This window comes from Zootoca vivipara, chromosome 12 (assembly GCF_965207765.1).
Source record: "Zootoca vivipara chromosome 12, rZooViv2.hap1.1, whole genome shotgun sequence".
NCBI classification, from domain to species: domain Eukaryota; kingdom Metazoa; phylum Chordata; class Lepidosauria; order Squamata; family Lacertidae; genus Zootoca; species Zootoca vivipara.
Genome location: NC_142595.1, coordinates 48,569,324 through 48,584,808, shown reverse-complemented (window position 1 = coordinate 48,584,808; position 15,485 = coordinate 48,569,324). Strand labels below are relative to the sequence as shown.

General features: G+C 45.8%; 2 protein-coding genes across 3 annotated transcripts in view; one reads left to right on the top strand and one right to left on the bottom strand.

Moving 5' to 3' along the window:
• Positions 1 to 3,797, bottom strand: part of RNF31 (ring finger protein 31) — a 35,553-nt gene extending 31,756 nt beyond the window's left edge. For both annotated transcript variants that reach the window (XM_060281865.2, XM_060281867.2), the window contains exon 1: positions 3,674 to 3,797. The gene's annotated coding sequence lies outside the window, so the exon portion shown is untranslated. The remainder of the gene's footprint in view (positions 1 to 3,673) is intronic.
• Positions 3,798 to 4,454: 657 nt separating this feature from the next.
• On the top strand, positions 4,455 to 14,978 carry PSME2 (proteasome activator subunit 2). The gene is made up of 11 exons (XM_035134501.3): positions 4,455 to 4,612; positions 6,528 to 6,560; positions 6,667 to 6,729; positions 7,398 to 7,484; positions 8,148 to 8,178; positions 8,288 to 8,385; positions 9,945 to 10,013; positions 10,125 to 10,192; positions 12,051 to 12,105; positions 14,039 to 14,125; positions 14,243 to 14,978. Exons 1-11 carry the CDS (start codon positions 4,565 to 4,567, stop codon positions 14,321 to 14,323), a joined length of 720 nt encoding a protein of 239 aa, XP_034990392.2. The 5' UTR covers positions 4,455 to 4,564; the 3' UTR covers positions 14,324 to 14,978.
• The last annotated feature ends 507 nt before the right edge of the window (positions 14,979 to 15,485 follow it).

Sequence of the window (15,485 nt, the reverse complement as noted above, 5' to 3'; positions counted from 1 at the left end):
GTAGGCATGTAGAATGAGCACTTGCACGTGAGTTAAAAAAGTGTTTCTCAACCTTTTTTGGGCCACGGCACACTTGTTCTATGAAAAAAAATCCCGCGGCACACCAACTCTGTGCCGCCCTATATTTAGTTTAGTTTGGAGGGGAGACGTAATCATTACACACACGGGTGCAAAAAGTGCATGGTGTAAAAGTTGGAGTTTAATGGCAAAAGACTGTTGAGGGGTTCCTTTGCGGGTCTGTTCTGTATTATGTCCTTGGCGGAGCCACTCGCTGCCTTCTCCCCATGCGCGCAGCCCCGGCGGCGGAGTTTCTGCAGCGGAAGGGAACAAACGACGGACCGACCTCCGATCGGTCCCTGTCTGTGTGGGCTGGGGCTTCTTGGTGAGGCTCCCTTTTGAGGCTCCCACATGCGGCTCCGGAGCCGCGGGTTGCCGACCCCTGGGCTAGCAAGAAGAGCACCTCACCTTCTGCAGGACTCCTTGCCGAAGAGGCCGCTCACTCCCGCGCCGACCAAAAAACTCCCGGGCGCCGCCAGCAAGAGGAGCGAGAGCGAGATAAACAGCCGCAGTGGTGGCGGTTGAGAGCTGCGCTCGCCCCGCCCCCGTCGTGACCCGGCCGGCTTCCTTTCCGGCGGGTCAGCGCCCCTAATGGAGGCCGCCAGTCACGTGACAGGGCAGCAAATCGCCCTTCTCGTCGCCAGCATCTCCCGGCACACCAACCAGCGTCCCACGGCACAGTACTGTGCCGCGGAACAGCGGTTGAGAAACGCTGAGTTAAAATATCAAAGTCCAAGTGAAGATTGTCAACTTTATCGGATTGTCAAGTATAGTTCCAGGCTTGTGATGAAGGCTGTCTTGAAAATGATGGTTCTGCTGTATATGTCATAGAGCAGTTATGGGCAACCTTTTGAGCTGGGTGTGTCAAAATTCGCCAAAAAACCGAGCATAACTTGGGTGGTGTGTCACTTCGAGAAAAAAACCCCATAATTTCACGATATTTATAGTTTAAATAACAAAAATGTATAATTGTAATATATAACTGTATTTAAGAAACCAAAAACTAATTATTTAACCAAACCAAACCAAAAAACCCTTATTTATCACAAAGTGCCCAGAGTTGTTGAGCTTTTTGGGGGGGAGCTGCTGACCAAAGTTTTGGAGGTTTTTTGGGGGGTGCAAAAGTTGCTTCGCTTTTTTTGGGGGGGTGCCCCAAAGCTGCTGCACTTTTGGGGGGGGGGAAGAGAACAGAAATAAATGACGAATAATACCTTCGCTGGAACTAACACGCAGCACCAACATAGTTTGTCAAAGCGCCAAAAAACCCAGCACAGAACGGGTTATAAAACAAACGCTGTTACACCCAATCAGAGTCTGCCAAAGCACCAGAAAAAAACAGCACAGAAAGGGTTAAAAAACCAATCTCTGGCTACCAGCAGCAACAACAACAAAAAAGGATCCGGGGTGGTAACAGCGGAGACAAGCTGTAGCGGAGACAAGCTGTAGGAGGAGCGGGAGAACAAATGGGGGGGACAACAACGACAGCGTGAATGGGCCAATGGGGCGTGTGTGAGTAGTGAGGGCTCTGCATGTCACATCTGACACGCGTGTCATAGGTTCGTCATCACTGTCATAGAGGAATATCAAATCATATACAAAGCGTCAGGAAGTTTTAGTCCCTGTCGAAATCTCAAATTATCAGCAATTTTCTCCATCGCAGCTATATTCCAGAGGGAGTGGTTACCAAGAGACATGTTAATTCTTGACCTGCCTCTCAAATCATCCTTTCCGTTGCTGCATGCAGCTCAGAAAGATATGCGGAAGTATTTAGCCACCCATGAAAAACCATATATACAAACTTAATATTGTTTTGGGCAGGGTGGGAGGCAGACTATGCCTTTTGAGGGCAGAAAAAGAGATAATAGGAGATCAGGAGCTCCTTTTTTCCATCCTGCCGTTTTAATATTTGCTTTTAGAATTCTTTTACAATAGGGTTCACTTTCATGCACTTTTCAATTGTCATTTAAAAAAGAAAATCTTGTGAGCTGGCCTGAGTATGTTTTAAGAAGTTGTTACTGAATTAAGAGGGTTTTGGTTTCTGCTATCCATGAATAAAAACATTGGTTCCCTCTCCTAGAAGTGTTTAATTTAGTAAAACAATGTTAGGATTATTGTTAGGGCTGTTATGAAGGATCCTGGTGTGCATTTTGAATACAATTAAACTTCAATACTGAACTGTCACAGGCTGTGTTTTGAAATTTCACCGGCCTCCAACCTTGACACCTTCCAGATTTGTCTCTCCTCTTTACAATTTGCATTATATGGATATATAATTAGTTTGAGGATAATTCTTCACTCATCCAAGGGAGCAAGACTCTAGTCACCAAGAAACTTTACCCCACCGTAGACTTGCTCATATTTTATAGTAAAATCCTACTCAGAAGCAGGCAAACCCCACTGAGCGAGTCGGTATAAAACTGCAACCACATTCAGGCGCTGCATGAATATTTTTGTCGAATTAAATGCCTACAAATGATCAGGGTGAGAAAGAGTGGGGGGGGGAGAGCTAGAGTTCCTTAAAGATAAGAAATCCACAAAGAATGGATCCTAACCACCAGCCTGGCATCAAGGATAATCTTTTTCTAAAGTAATAGTAGTAATACTAATTTTAACATTTACCGACCATCAGATTGCACACACAAACCTTCACGGTTTTATGCATTGTATATTTTTCTTTGCTGTAAGTCGCTTGGAGACATTCGGGTGACAAGCAATTAATAAGTTTAACTGATTAATAATAATAATAATAATAATGGCAGACACCAAGAGGTGGCGGCCTCTCCTTCCTTGGAAGTTTTTGATTTGATCCCAGAATGTCCCGCTTTTCCTTAAAATTATGAATTTGTAAGTAATATTTGTGTTTGTTTTTATGTTTGTCTGTTTTTGCTTGTAAGATAAATAAATTGTTGTTGTTTAGTCGTGTCCGACTCTTCGTGACCCCATGGACCATAGCTCGCATAACTAAATATTATTATTTTTATAAAAAAAAACAGAATGTCCTGCTTTTCCTTGGGACGTCCCTTTTTTTCATCGGAGAAATGTTGAAGGGTATGGAATTACGCGAAGCCAAGGAGGTAGGTAATAATTAATACAACCTTTAGAAGGCAGTCCTGTATAGGGAAGTCTTAAAAAAAATGTTTAATGTTTTGTTATGTTTTTATATATGTGGGAAACCGCCCAGAGTACTAACCCATAGTCAGGTAGTGGGGTGAAAAACCAGGGGGCGGCTCCTTGCCCTTCTCAGAAGCTTGCAAATCGAAAGCAAAAAGAAAGAAAAGTGTGGGGCGGGGGGGGCAGCCCTCCAACTCCCGTTTGCAAGCAGCGTTTCGCATGGTGCAAACTGACCCGGGAGAAAGTCCCTCCGATTTCAGTGGGGCTGGCTCAGAGGGTCATGGCGGGTGCAGGATCTCAGATTTGGGGGGTGGGCTGGGAGCGGGCTTTGCAGCTTCCACTTTTGCACAAGGGGGAAAGCCTGACTTCCTCCCCACCCCGGGTGTGTGTGTGTGAAATTAAAGTTGCAGGGGGGAGTTGCGGGTTGGTTTCAAGAGGATCCTCCTGCCCCCTTTGAAAGTGCTGGGGAGGAAAGTGTGTGTGTGTATGGGGGGGGGAATCTTACCTTGTTTGAGGGGCGGCGCGGGGGGGAGGAGGGAGAGATCCAGGCGTGTCACTCACTTGTCATGTGAAACCCCAACAGCTGCTTGCAAGAGGAGGAAGGAGGAGGAGGAGAGCAGGAAACGAGGCAGGGCTTGAAGGCAAAGGGAAGCCGAAAAGAGCCGAGGGGGACCCCAGGAGACCGGGAGGAAGAACTACAAGCTGCCTTTTCCAGGAATTGCAAAAGCCAAAAAAAGGGGGGGGAGAGAGAATAACCGGCGTGCCTCTGAGCATCTGCAGAGCGCCTTTGGCCAATCAACCATAGCTGTCAACTTTTTCCTTTTTTTTAAAGGGAAATTCCCTTATTCCGAATAGGATTCCTCGCGAGAAAAGGGAAAAGTTGGCAGCTGTACACTCAACAGCCTGCCCCGCTGTTCGCCTCTTAGCTGGGATTTGGAGAGGCCCTCCGCAAGGCTTGGAAAAAATTATGGAGTCCCCAAATGTATTTAATTAATTGCTTCATTAGGTCATGGGATTATTTTGCTTTGTTTTTGTTTTGTTTTGTTTCTTTAGTGGGGGTGTCGCGATGCTGGGCTACGTGGCTGCGAGGGCGTCGTCGATCCTGCCAAGTTCTTTTCTTCCTTTTTTCCCTTCCTTTCCACACCTTGCAAAACGTCCGCATTTCTTGGAAAGTTGGGGTTTGCCCCCCCCCGGGGGGCTATTTCTGTGCCACGCAAGGAAAGAAGACCCGTCGATGCGGGGGGGGAGGGGGCGGCCGCGTGGGCGGAACGTGTGAATGCGAAAGCGAAAGTGAAGGTGCGATCCGCGAGAAAGAGGCTGTTTTCTGCTGCTTGCTGCTGCTGCTGTTTGGATTCTTTCCCTCCCTGCCTGGACAAGACCCCCCAACAACGCCACGATGGCCAAATCCTGCACCATCCAAGTCAGCAAAGAGTCCCGTGAAAAGGTGCGGAGTTGGGGGGAAAAACCTGGGTGTAAAAGGGAGGGAGGGCTAGCAGGGGGTCAAATGGAAAAGGGTGCTCGATGGTTGATCTCTAAAAATAGGGCGCTGGGACTAAGGTTATTGCCCGGATCTGGTGGCTTCTGAGAAACGAGAGTGCCTCTGAGCACGTGCTGAGGGTTAGTTGTTATAACTAAGCAGCCCGTTCCTCCCACCACCGCCTCATTGCTCGTTTTCAGGCACGGACAAACCGGGGGACCGGCCTTCAATTCCTATAAATGCATTTACTTGCTTCATTTCTAAGCCACCCTTTTTGTCCCAAGGAGCTTAAGGTGGGCTATGTGGTTCTTCTCCCCCCCCCCCCGTTTAATCCCCACAAGAACCCTGCGAGGTAGGTTAGGCTGAGAGTGGCAGTGACTCGCCCAAGGCCACACCCAATGGGCTACATGGCTGAGTTGGGGATTCAAACCCAGCTCTGACGGGTTCTAGTTTGACACTCTTAACCACTAGGCCACACTGCCTCTCTCTTACCCCAGATTTGGGGCGCCCTCTGCTTACTGCTAGGCGGAAAGGCACTCTGCACATGCTTGTGGGCATATCCAATTATATTTCCCACCTGAACCCCAAAAGCAGGCTCTGAAAGGGGGGAGACTAGGTCAGGGAAGATGGTCTGTGGGGACTTTCTCCTCGGAAAGCAGGACATAGGACTGTTGACATTGGTGGGGTTAGATTTCAAATCCGCAAGCTGAGGACCGCAGCCTTATTTCCGTTATTTTCAGCTTATGAGCCAGTTATAATTTATAGCTATGATGTCAGAGATTGGATAGCTGAGTTGGTAGAGCATGAGATTTATAATCTCAGGGTTGTGGGTCCGAGCCCCACATTGGACAAAAGATTCACACATTGCAGGGGGTTGGACTAGATGACCCTTGGTGTACCTTCCAAATATACAATTCTATGTGCCTCCTGGGACCTACAGAAATCCAGTACAGTAATACCGGTAGCAGAGGAATCTTGTTTCTTGCAAGGGTGAGTGTAGCACTACTGGCAGCACCTGTCCTTCGTATTTTATTTCAGCCTACACCCCTGCCACGGAAACCCCCTGTTTATTCTTAGAGGGACATGTTGCACTTCTGCTAATTATTTACATCATGCATGGCTAAGGGTGGTTTTCCGCCTCGAGGGCCAGATTCCCAAATGTTCGGGGGCCGCATGCCGAAAATGGGTCTGCTGCCCCTCACATCATAATAGTAATCATGATTGTTTTTGTTTTATTTTATTTTATTTACACCCCGCCCATTTCGCTAGGTTTCCATGCACAAAGGCAAACAGCCCCTTTGATGATCTGTGCTGGGGGAATCTATTTTGGAAAACCTGTCGCGTCTACGTTTAATTCCGCTCCCCTTTTCGTTGATGCCCAAATCTGGGATCTTGGGGAATGGCAGAGAAGGGAACCCACTTGGTGGCGGATCAAACAGGGTTAGCCACACCTGATTTACATAGACTGCTATTTTATTTGGGCTACGTATACACCATACAATTAAATCACCCTGCTCCTCAAGAATCCTGGGAAATGAAGTTTGTTAAGGGTGCTGGGAATCATAGCTCTGTGCAGAGGTGAACTACAGTTCCCAGGTTTCTTGGGGGGATATGGTTTAAATGAGTTGTGTGTGTGTTTTAAGCCTGCACAAAACCTGTTTAAGTCAATATTATAGCATATTGGACATATCTGTATAGATGGGGTTCATACACCACTTTGTGGAATTTTTCTGGCAGAATTCCTAAAAACATGACGAACTTTTTTTATCCAGGGAAACATTGGTATTGCAGAGAACTTGTGTGTTATATGCTGCTGTTCCATAATGTTCTTGTTCAGCCCCAGAAGTGGGTGCATTTCACGATCGCTCTTTCTCTCCCTTAGATGGCTGTTTTCAGAGCATCCCTTTTGCAAGAGGTGAGCCTCTTTCACGTTAAAATCCTGCCCCCCAAATCTCTCCAAATACCCCTCTCCCTAAAGGTAATTTGTTTCTTTTTAATCCCCCTCCTTGCACACCCTGCAGGGCGAAGAATTTCTCTGCACGTTTTTGCCCAGGAAAATTCTGCAATTGGATCAGATCCTGAAGGTAAGAGAGAACACCAGCAGGACCCCTCAAGATGGCCAGATCCTTTTTCAGAGACGAATTTATAGAACTCTCCCTTCTCTCTCCCTTTATCTCCATCCCTGTCTCCTTATTTATTTTCTTGCTTACATTTGCATTTAAAAAGTTACATTTACACCCCAAGGAGCTCAAGGTTGACATCCATGTTTTTTCCTCCTTTCCTCAATATATCCTCACAACAACCCTGTGAGGTAGGCCACACTGAGAGTCTGTGTCTGGTCCGAGGTTTTGTCCAGTGAGTGAGGACTTGAACCCCGAACTCCCAGGTCCTGATGCGATACTTTTGCCACATGGACTTTTTCCTGTTTTCCTTTCTTTCTCTAAAACCAATTCCTTCCTTCCTTCCTATTCCCCTCGGAGAACTACAATTCCCAGAGTTCCTTGGGGAGAGGGATCGATTGGTAAACCCCTCTGCAAATTGCAGCTCCGGGTCTCCTATCAACTCTCAGCAGCGCCCTTAATAAACTACAGCTCCCGTAATTTCTCTGGGGTGAAACCAGACGCTGCTTCAGATCCATAGTGTAGGCCTCAGTGAGTAGTTCTGGGACCTTCCCAAGTGATAGTCCAGTGCTCCAACCACTATACCACACTGCCTTTACGTAGCTGCCCTGTAACAATAGTTCTCTTTTCAGGAAGGGGCGCTGAACGTTAAAGATTTGACCACCCTCCGTGCCCCACTGGACATCCCCATTCCAGACCCCCCTCCCAAAGACGATGAGGTGAGTTGTTTGAGGGGTCTTCTTCCCTACCACCCCCCCCCAAAGAAAACCCAAGGCCAGATTTAGGTTTGATGAGGCCCTAAGCTACTGAAGGTAATGGGGCCCTTTATATATCCAACTGTCCTTTGTCAACAACAAATTGTTGCTGTTTTTTGTGTTGAATAATAATAATAATAATAATAATAATAATAATAATAATAATAATAATAATATTTATTATTTGTACCCCGCCCATCTGGCTGGGTTTCCCCAGCCACTCTGGGTGGCTTCCAAAAAGGATTTAAAATGCATTAAAATGTCACACATTAAAAACTTCCCTGAGCCTTCAGATGTCTTCTAAATATCAGGAAGTTATTTATCTCTTTGACACCTATATGGTATATGGTAATTTATGGACCTAATAGGTATCTAAAACCATTTCACATAACAAATAGGAGCCTACACAACACAAAACACAGTTGCTGTCTGTAGGTTTGATTTTGTTTGTTTTTTATCTTATGTTTTGGAAATGTACATGCAAGGGTTTTTTTCCTTTAAATTTTTTTGGGGCCCCCAAGAGAGTGGGGGGCCCTAAACTATAGCTTGTTTAGCTTATACTTAAATCCAGCACTAATAAGGATGTAATAGCATTTGCTGGTGTGTGTATGTTTTTTTCCCATACAGATGGAGACGGAGAAGGAGAAGGAGAAGGAAGGTGAGAGAGGGGTCCTCAGTTGGAAGGAAGGGAAATTAGATTTTCGGGCGATCACAAATAATATTCCATCGCATTTTTGGCGCTGACTTTCGCTTTCTCCCCCCGGCAGCTCCGAAATGCGGCTACCTGAAGTCCAACGAAGCAATCGTTTCGCTTTTGGATCGCGTCAAACCCGAAGTCCGGGAGTTCAAAGAGAAATGCATACTGGTAGATATTTTTTTCCCCTTTTCCTTTTTTACGAGGTGTATGACGCAGAAAGCGCGGTCCAAGCGACGGGCGGAGATTAAAATGTAAAAAGCAAAACTCTAAAATAACGGCGGTTCGGCAAAGCTTGTAAAAAGAACAATTTATTATTATTATTATTGGCCAAGTACATTTTCCAACATACTTGGAATTTGTTTCGGCTACATTGCAATGTAAACATACACACGTTGTTCCATTCACAATACAAATAAGCAAAGAAACCCACCCATAATTTGTTCGGGTTTTGCTAAATTAGTAGCATGAGAAACCATCAGATTGCTTCTTCACACATTCAACTCTAGGACAAGCAATTAACACTGGGCCGAAAGCCAAGGTCTACTTCTGCCATAGTAACTGCGCTCTCATTGGTTGAGATCAGCACTGAGACCTGTTATCAGAGAAAGCTAGCACAGTACGTAGTGTGGTCAGTGTAGGAGGAGAGGTGCTGTATCGGTTGTGTGAGAGAGACAGAGAGGAAAGGATTTATTTTACTTTGTTTTGAGTTCTAAAGTTGTACATAGAAACTCTGGATTTCTTTTATTTTAATAAATCCTGTATATAGTTTACTCTGCGTCAGACATCTAGTCATTTAAGTTACCGCCAGAAGCTTCCGGAAAAATCTGCACGAACTCTGCTGTGTTCAGGCTGAAGTTACACCTAACACTTAAAAACACTTAAGATAATTGACCTCCCTTTCAGCTAAAGGTAAAGGTAAAGGGACCCCTGACCATTAGGTCCAGTCGTGACCGACTCTGGGGTTGCGCGCTCATCTCGCATTATTGGCCGAGGGAGCCGGCGTATAGCTTCCAGGTCATGTGGCCAGCATGACAAAGCCGCTTCTGGCAAACCAGAGCAGCACATGGAAACGCCGTTTACCTTCCCGCTGTAGCGGTTCCTATTTATCTACTTGCATTTTGACGTGCTTTCGAACTGCTAGGTTGGCAGGAGATGGGACCAAGCAACGGGAGCTCACCCCGTCACAGGGATTCGAACCGCTGACCTTCTGATCAGCAAGCCCTAGGCTCAGTGGTTTAACCACAGCACCACCTGGGTCCCCCCTTTCAGCTACACATCTACAAATTTAACAATTTAATGGCACAAGGGGGGGGGGGAACTGTTCCTGTGCCTGGCCGATTTTGTATATGAAGACCTGTGGTGACGTCCAGATGGGAGTAAAAAGACGAAATTAAAAAAAACAACCTGTGGTTTTACCTGTGGCTTAAGCAACGGGAAGCCCAGATCGTGAAAGTAAGGGAAAAGGTGAGGATAAAAAACGTCTTCAGATAGAATATCAGCGTCATTTGGTTGCCATGGGTAGTTCCAGATTTGCAAGGCTTGTCTTGGGGAAAGTATGTGTAACGAAGGAAGGGCCAAATTGTATAAAAGGTGCCTGGAGGCTCTAGTCTATTAAAAATCTTAAATTAATGTGTGGATTTTTCTCGGACGTGCATCTGGGCTAGCTGGCAAAAACGAGCCCTTCGCTCAGGGCCCCCCTCAGCTTCCTTTCTCCTCGTTCCCCTCAGGTGACAACCTGGATTCAATACATGATTCCCAAAATCGAGGACGGCAACGATTTTGGCGTAGCGGTTCAGGTAAGAGGAAGCGAGGCGCTCGGAGAATCCGCCCCTCGCCTGGCGCCGATCCACAGCCCGCCCCTCGCCACCCCAAAAGCAAAACTCGTCATGTTTCTTTCCTCTTGACAGGAGAAGGTTCTCGAACGGATCACAGCCCTGAAGACCAAGGCGGAGGCTTTCCAGACCACTATTGCTAAGTAAGAGGAAAGGATGGGAGGGTAACCACAGGGTATTCTGGGTAATTTGCCCTGGGGACCGTTCTGCGTATTAGCACTACGTTCCAGAGCACGTTTTGTTTCATTTCACTTCTAGTTTCTATGCTGCTGGTCTGTATTACTAGGTGCAAGGCGGTTTGCAAGCTGAAGAAACGACAAATGTTGCAATTAAAATGTAAATAATCAACTTGCCTCAAATGAAGTAATATTCAATAATCCGTTAGAATATAACGGTGCACAATACAATTAAATATCGGCAAATGACAATTAAACAGACATCCACGCTTTAACAGTTACAATATATAATTTCTAAACTACGGTCAGTAAAAATAGCAGCAAGTTGCAGTGCGTAAAATAACACAGTGCAAATTGAGAAGCAAAGGCACAGAACTTGTAAAATTATTTTTTAAAATATCCCTGAAAAATTATCTCTTCCCACCTGCTTCTGCTGTTCCCTATGGTGGGGGGGGGAGGGGGCCAAGGCAGGTGGAAAAAGCCATTGCTTGATGGCCAGCAGAAAGTCTCTTTCCCCTCCCCTCGGCTGTGTTCTCCCTATTTTATTTTATTTTATTTTATTTCTTTTTAACCTTAGTCTTGGGAGTCTCATAGAGCACAATGCAATATTCCGGCCTCATGGTGTACCATTCTCAGGCTCTATGTTGCTTGGACTACAACTCCCATCATTCCTAGCCACTGTCTGTGCCAATGGTGATCCTTCATTTGGGGGGCCCCTGAAGCTTGAACTGTTACGGGGTCCCCTTCACAACCAGTAACAAGGTCCGGTTAACCCCTGCTCTCTTCTTCAATGGGGTTGCTCCATGGCAAATTACCACCAATCTTCTGTGAGTGTGGGGTTTCTTGGTATCTGCTTAAGTACTTTCGTGAACCCGTCGTTCCTCAAAGCGGTCTTGACCTCTGTTGAAAAGAGGAAAGAATTACATTAGGCAGAGCAAGTCAACTTAGAATCAACTTAGAGTTGGAAGAGACCACTAGGGCCATCCAGTCCAACCCCCTGCCAAGCAGGAAACACCATCAAAGCATTCTTGACATATGCCTGTCAAGCCTCTGCTTAAAGACCTCCAAAGGAGGAGAGGAGACTCCACCACACTCCTTGGCAGCAAATTCCACTGCCAAACAGCTCTTATTGTCAGGAAGTTCTTCCTAATGTTTAGGTGGAATCTTCTTTCTTGAAATTTGAATCCATTGCTCCGTGTCCGCTTCTCTGGAGCGGCAGAAAACAACCTTTCTCCCTCCTCTATATGACATCCTTTTATATATTTGAACATGGCTATCATATCACCCCTTAACCTTCTCTTCTCCAGGCTAAACATACCCAGCTCTCTAAGCCATTCCTCATAAGGCATCGTTTCCAGGCCTTTGACCATTTTGGTTGCCCTCTTCTGGACACGTTCCAGCTTGTCAGTATCCTTCTTGAACTGTGGTGCCCAGAACTGGACACAGTACTCCAGGTGAGGTCTGACCAGAGCAACACTTACTGCAACACTTACTGCAACACTCGGCCTTTGCAACATCTGTGCTGGTGACTCTCAAATTTTGGGTTTTTTGACATATATACAACAAAAAATCTGTTTGAGTTGTACTAAACCCCAAATTTTAAAGCGATGCATACCAAGTTTGCTTCAATGACCCCTCCAGGGTCAGGGGCCCTGAAGCTTAAAGCTTCATTTGTTTCATATCCTTCCCGGTCTGTGTTGGCTTTATCTGATGGGTGCTGGAGTCGCACAAAACCTGGAGCGGCCACCCAGTCTGTTCTGGGTGACAGCCTAGCAGTAGAGCAGGTAGCACGCATTCTGACCATTGGCAACATTCTTCATTCCAGGTATTTTTTAGAGCGTGGGGATGCCGTCGCCAAGGCCTCCAAGGATACCCATGTGGTGAGTAATAGAAAAACAGAAGTCCTTCCACTCTGACTTTGGGGGATCGGTTGAGGAGTGTCATCGAGTTAAAGAATTGTAGAGTTGGAAGGGATCCTGAGGATCATTTAGCTCAACCCTGCAATGCAGGAATATGCATCTGTCCCATATGGGTATTAAACCTGCAACCTTGGTGTGAGGGGGAGGGATTATAGAGGAACCCCCCCCCCCATCAGAAGCAGCCCGTCTCCAAGCAGTCATGAGAGCGAGGGGTCTGAAGGGGTGAGTCAGGAAACAGAGAGGGAGTGCTCCATAGGCAGGAAGAGAGGGAGGCGGAAAGAGTGGACAGGAATAGGCCAGATAGAAGACCCGTCCCTCCGACGCCGGAATTGAGAAAGAGAAGGAAAGGGAGGCGCTTCTCAGTTCCGAGGCTTTTATGCTGGTCGCGAACGCGGAAGGAATTAGTGCAGGAATCTGACTCGAGCGGGTAGACATGAAGTGAGCAATCCGTTACACTGTAAATAATGTGCACCAATAAAAACGTCTGAAAGACAAGCATGTGGACGGCCGTTACTCAAGAGTAGTCACAATAAACCATGACACTTGGCATTATCAGCACCACGCTCTAACCTGTTGGGATTTTTTAGGCAACCAAAACTCCTTTCCTTGGGTCCAAGTATCAGGCCCCCCCCTTTTTTTTAGCAGAGTAACACACAGCTTCCAAGCGTTTAGGAGTCCCAAGTCTTGCATGGAGTATAGAAATCAATCGCAGGAAACATTCTAGTACAACCTCCCTGATGGAGGTTCGGTTTAATCTTAACGCTCTGGGCCTGACCCTGAAAGCTGCCTAAACAATCTCTTTACATCTTCACACTGTGATAGCAGAGTTGAGACTAAACATCTCTCTCTGTCATGTGTAGAAAGCATTCTTCAGAGTGGCCTTGTACCTGTTGTAAACAACTCCGCTTATCAAAGCTTCACACGTTATTTCTGAGAATGAATGACTCTGTTGCAACAGGGTCCCCACTCACCACAAGCAGGAAGGAGGAGAACCTTGAACAATGGTGTGCAAGCCCTTATACAGTGATACCTCGAAGAACTTAATTTGTTCTGGAGGTCCATTCTTAACCTGAAACTGTTCTTAACCTGAGGTACCACTTTAGCTAATGGGGCCTCCCGCTGCTGCCGCCGCCGTAATTTCTGTTCTCATCCTGAATCAAAGTTCTAAACCCAAGGTACTATTTCTGGGTTAGCAGAGTCTGTAACCTGAAGCGTCTGTAACCTGAAGCGTCTGTAACCCGAGATACCACCGAGATACCCGAGATAAAGTTTTGAAATTGCCCACCCTGTAGCCCAAGACCAACCCCCTAAAACATCATACATGCATCACAGAAGGAGGCAGTCTACAGCAGAAGTCCTGTCTGCCAGGATACCTGATAATGGTCACTGATTGCATTACCTGGGCACTAGTCTGGCCATTCTTTTGTGATAGTTAATACTTTAGTTCCTGAATCCAGGTCATAGGCTCACCCTGTTCATACACAAATATGCCCTTAGGACAGGATTTGTGAGCAAAAGACAATGGGGAGGCTGTCCCATTTCCTTCCTCCATGCAGAAAAATATTTGAGGTCAATTTGGGAGAGTCAAAATGGCTTCAGGATTGCTCTCCTGTACTATTTCAGACACGTGGTTTATATACTTATATATGTGTTTGCCTTGTACATTTATGAACATTTAATTTATATTTGAGACCTTAGAATTCTTATAACACAGCTGAGCTATGTTATAAGAGTGAGTGATGGGATTTGAGCCTTCCTTTAGACTTTCCCCGGCCTCAAAAGGGTTCAAGCTCAAGACGTCGACCTTGGCCAGGAGAAACTCGGGGGGCTTTTTAACATCCTTGAAATGGTGTCCCTGGTTGTGATCTGACTTGCGCACCTTATCCCCCTGCAGATGGATTACCGGTGTCTCGTTCATGAGCGGGATGAGGCCGTGTACAGGGAAATCCAGACAATGCTGCTCGATATCCGTGGGTTTTATGTGAGTATGCTAGAGGGAGGTGACGGGTTAGTACAGCAGTCAAAAGAGAGGGAAATAGTGGAGCGCAACCAAGAAAAATCTCTTAGCACTTAACAAGTGTTCTGCCATCCCCTGCAGGCTGAGCTCTACCACATCTTGAGCAAAAACCTGGAGAAATTGACCAACCCCAAAGGTGAAGAGAAGCCATCCATGTACTGATTCTGGAATCTCTGACAACCACTTCTGCCAGCTTCTATCTTCCTTTGGGGGTTTCACTGTCATGGGGAGAGCAGAGCAATATAGGGGTAAAAAGAATTTTTGTTTTTGGGAAGGGAGTTTAAAAGTGGATTCTCAAATGTCTGTGGCTGATTATGAATAATGCCTCAATGTGTGGCCTTTTCTTTCTTACAAAAGTTCTGTGAAATGGAACATAATAAGAGCCGGAGAAATCCAGGTCTTAAATTTTCACTAGCTATGTTGTTGTTTTAATTGCTTGAATCTGGAACCACTGTGAACCCTCTCACTTTAGCACAACCACCCCCAACCTGGTTTCCCTCCAGATATTGTGGACTACAACTCCCATCAGCCACTACCGACATGCTTGGCTGAGACTGATGGGAATTGTAGTCCACAATGTCTGGAGAGCACTAAGTTCTCACTTTGTAATCAGATTAATTCAGCCTGCTCCAGCCTCTGTTAAGATCATCACACTCATCTAGGAAATCCATAACAGAGGCTTAAAACAAGATTTTTCATTTTTTGTTCTCTGAATTTCTGTGCCTGATGGCTGTTTTCTGCCGTTTGATAGCTTGTGGTACTTTGGAAAGGAGTACTTTGTCTAATAATAAAAATAATAAAAACATGCCTTGTTTAATTTTCCGTCTGTGTCTTCTACTTTGGGACTTGGGCCGAATGGGCCTGGGGAATGAAAACCAGCTTCTTCGCAATTTGATCCTGGAACTGAGTCAAAGGCAAAACAGTAACTGAGTGACCAATCCTTGATCTTCTTGTACAAGCCCACTCAAGGATTTCCAGGGGTACACATTATCACGTTTATTGTGGCCCTTTGAGCCACCAGCACAATCTGAACTCCCAATTTAATTTTATTCACTTTAAAGCAGCTACTGGGTGTTCCTCTAAACATTCCCTAAATGTTTCCTGCCCAAGATCACCTAGTAAGGTTCATGGCTACATGGGGATTTGAACCCAGGCGCTCCTTTTTTTATATAAGCATTTTATTAAATTTTCCAATTAAAGCACATATAAAACAATAAACAAAACAAACAAACAAACACTAAAAAACAAATACAACACATACAACAATCTTAGCAATTCTTTCCAAATTTCTCATTCTCAATGCTCTGCCGAGCTTGACTTCCCT

What these genes read in the sequence shown, in the direction of transcription:
- PSME2 (XM_035134501.3), top strand. Translation starts at nt 4,565, where the DNA reads ATGGCCAAATCCTGCACCATCCAAGTCAGCAAAGAGTCCCGTGAAAAG. An exon ending in TCAAAGAGAAATGCATACTG is followed by an intron (nt 8,386 to 9,944) that starts GTAGATATTTTT and finishes CGTTCCCCTCAG; the next exon opens with GTGACAACCTGGATTCAATA. An exon ending in TTCCAGACCACTATTGCTAA is followed by an intron (nt 10,193 to 12,050) that starts GTAAGAGGAAAG and finishes TCTTCATTCCAG; the next exon opens with GTATTTTTTAGAGCGTGGGG.